The sequence below is a fragment of the Cyprinodon tularosa genome, unplaced genomic scaffold (genome assembly GCF_016077235.1).
Source record: "Cyprinodon tularosa strain WSP-4 unplaced genomic scaffold, ASM1607723v1 ctg397, whole genome shotgun sequence".
NCBI lineage: Eukaryota > Metazoa > Chordata > Actinopteri > Cyprinodontiformes > Cyprinodontidae > Cyprinodon > Cyprinodon tularosa.
Window position 1 is genome coordinate 611,691 of NW_024039115.1, and position 3,714 is coordinate 615,404.

A 3,714-nucleotide genomic window follows, 5' to 3' on the forward strand; every position below is an offset into this window, starting at 1 on the left:
TTGAAAATATCATCCCCCCAGTTGCACATGGTGGTGGTACTATGTTGGGAGGCCTTTCTTCAGTGGGAACAAGTTGATTTAGAAATGGTTGGAGCTGAATCCAGCCCGATGCTAAAATAAACCCTTTTAGAGGAAGGGTGGAGTCACATGCATTCACAGCTACTATGTGATGGTTTAATTTAAAGAATATTTACTGTATATGTTAAAAGGATCTCATCAAAGTCAAGATCTAAAGACAACTGAGAATCTGTGGCAATAATAGAAAATCCATCCATCCATCCATCCATCCATCCATCCATCCATCCATCCATCCATCCATCCATCCATCCATCCATCCATCCATCCATCCATCCATCCATCCATCCATCCATCCATCCATCCATCCACTGAATGACTGAGATGTTTTATATTTTATGACAAACTTACAGCAACGTGAGAGCGATGGATATAGGGAATCCATCCAGCAATGACTCCAGGAAAACCTACAAGAACGAAACGTGTGATTCATTGGAAAACACCAACAGCCCTTTCCTTGCGATGATTTACAGTCTATTGTTCTTGGTGAGCATCTTGTTTCCAGGTTGTCCTAAACATAAATAATTTAACTTAAATTTGTTCCTATCTTCTCACGTGATAACTTTCTTTTTAGGTGGGTTTGATCCTCAACTGCTTCACTTTGAGGTTTCACTGCCGTGGAAATCGTATTCAGGTTTTAAAGAGCTGGATGATCTACCTGAAACATCTGACAGCTGCTGACTTTTTACTATGTGCAAGTCTCCCGATGCGAATTGTGAAATTCACCAGCAGCTCAAACAATATTTTCGTGCTCTACTGCAGCATCGGAGCCCCACTCCTGTTTGTTAACATGAGTGCTAGCATCCTATTCATGGGCTTCATTGCAGCTAACAGGTAACAGAACTTAATTACCCACCAGATGAACAGTTTAGACCTTTTATCACACATAAGATTTTTGGAGCCTAGACCCTCATAAATTACTGCCAAAAACAAATGAAAATGGATAAAGTTAAAATTAATTATTATCTACACCATAAGTCAAATGCTTAGAAATCCTGTCTTTCATTTAATATCTTTAAAATTTTCCTGGAACACCTTCAACATTTTTCGGATGACATGTGAAGCATTACAAAAAAATGCCTAGATTGATTACAGCAAAAAAGGGAAATTATGGAAGCAAATCGTTAACATATTTCAAATGAAAAAGCATTTTCACCAATTTTTTTTTTTTTTTCAGAATGTGGCTGCATGGTTTGACTCATAAATGAAATTAGTAATCACTTATCCTATTTGCATTTTCATTTTCTTCATTAACACTGCTCATCCTTTTATCTAATTAAAATGAAAAAGAAAAAGACAGTTGAGATTTATTTTTCAAATGTACCCCAGCAAATACATACCAAAATTCTATTTGAAATGTAAAATTTGAAAATGAAAAAGCATTTCCAGAAATGTGTGTGGCTGCATTACTTGACTCATAAATAAAATTAGTAAACAATCATCCTATTTGCATTTTCTTCTTTAAGACTGCACATTTTATGCTATAGTCAAAGAGAAAACACAGCAGACATTGCTTTTTTGTTTTCGTGGTCTGCCAGCAAAGTACTGTCCATAATTTAGAAACGAAAAAGCATTCTGAGCGGCGGGCGCAGCAGAGTGACCTCAACAACTGCTCTTCCTTCCTTGCTGACCGAGCTACCCATCTTGTTCGGTAGGGGGGCGCTGTGCACGTCTGCATTGCATTACATTATAAGTTTGCCGGTGGGACACTGGTGGAATTGCCTGGTCTGACTATTGGGACATACTGAACGACCACAATGACCAAAACAGTGGCAGAGCTACAGAGGGAGGCCACTGCTGCTTTAGAGCAAGTGCCTGCTTCTAACGGACCTGTGGCAACGCTGACTGCTTCTTAGTTTCCCGCCAGTACAGATGATTCATTACTAATTTTATTTATGAGTCAAATAATGCATTCACATTTTTAAAATTAAAAAGCAATTTTGGAAATGCTTTTTCCTTTTTTCAAATTTTACATTTCAAATTGAATTTTGGTATATATTTGCTGGGGTACATTTTGAAAAATAAATCTCGAATGTCTTTTTCTTTTTCATTTTAATTAAGTAACAGGGAGTGGTGTTAAAGAAGAAAAGGAAAATGCAAATAGGATGATTGATTACTAATTTCATTTATGAGTCAAACAATGCAGCCACATTCTGAAAATGAAAAAGCATTTCTGAAAAGGCTTTTTCATTTGAAATACGGTAACAATTTGCTTCCATATTCAATCTCTTTAGATCTATTAGTCCGAGCAGCAGTTCCCAATCTTGGTCACCTTAGTTTACCATAGAAAACTATGGTAAACTAAATAGTGCAATGTAAACGGAGTAGTAAAATGAGAGATCCATCTCCACCTCAGCTCATTCTTTAACCCCAAAGGCTTGAGCACTGTCCTAATTGTGGGAGATAAAGCGTCAATCCATCCATCTATTCTTACTGCTGCTGTCAATCCCTAGAACAATAAAGGCTATCTTGCATCATCCTCAATAACGGTAAGCTGCGAGCAAAAGGCAAAACATCAAGCAAAGCCAGCACCAGGCTCAGCAGAGATGATCATTATAAAGGATTACATTTTGGTTCCAATTCGCAACATATTTGACTGTGTAGAATTTCAGGCCTTAAAAAGTCCAGAAATTAAGAATATCAATCATTAAAAAGAAATGTCAGTGCATCTTTCTTCTTCTCCATAGGTATATGAAGATCTTTTATAATTCAGGAACTCACTTCCTGATGACTACCAAAGCCAGCCACATCATTTCAATTTCCACCTGGATTTTTCTCCTGAGCATAGAAACACCATACAGCATCCTGCTGCTAAGCTCCGATGTACCAACTAAAAATCTCAGCACCTGTAATGATCTGCTAACTAACCATACAAAACCACTGTATTACGTCATCCTTACTATTAATTTTAATTTCTTCTTTGTAGTGCTCTTCTCTTTACTCTTCTTTTACTGCAGCGCCTGCTGCAGGGTGAGTGAGATCCAGCAGAAGCAGCTGGGATCCCCTAACTCCAAAAAACTTGTAAAATCTCGCAGGAATATGTTGGTGTTAGTCTGTGTTTTCTGCTTTTGCTTTGTTCCTTATCATGTTGTTCGAATTTTGTACATTCTATTGCAAGGACACTGTTCAAAGACATTTTACTACATTAAGGAGGTGGCTGTCTCATTATCAGTTTGTAATATCTGTCTGGATCCTCTTATGTATGTTTTTCTTTGTAAGGGCTTCAGGGCTCAGCTTAACCTGAATCGCATGCTATCCGCAAAAGACAACAAAAATACCTTGGCTTTAGAGAAACGAAACAGGGGGATCAATGAAACACCATCACACCCGCAGATCTCCTGGGTCACTAACAGTGAAACAATAAACAATTTAACAATCCATACAATTTCTTACAAATCAAACATATAATATGACTGTTCCTTACATTTTTTTTTACAGCAGCTCAATTGTCTGTACTGCTCTACCAGTCTACTTTTAGATCATGATCTGAGGCCTGCGGTCCATCTCATGAAGGTTTAACAAACTCAGATTTAAATCTGCAACCTTAAATTGTTTAAGCGTAATATGAGAAACTCTGAGTTTTCACTTTCACAATGGCTGCTATGAATTAGTTCAATCAACTCCAAGTAGAACCACTCA

General features: G+C 37.5%; 1 protein-coding gene across 1 annotated transcript; it reads left to right on the top strand.

Annotated features, from left to right (window-relative positions):
* Positions 1-432: 432 nt before the first annotated feature.
* Positions 433-3,483, top strand: LOC119791592 (P2Y purinoceptor 14-like). The gene is made up of 3 exons (XM_038297776.1): positions 433-561; positions 650-909; positions 2,763-3,483. The coding sequence occupies exons 1-3, from the start codon at positions 442-444 to the stop codon at positions 3,481-3,483; spliced, it is 1,101 nt and encodes a 366-aa protein (XP_038153704.1). The 5' UTR covers positions 433-441.
* The last annotated feature ends 231 nt before the right edge of the window (positions 3,484-3,714 follow it).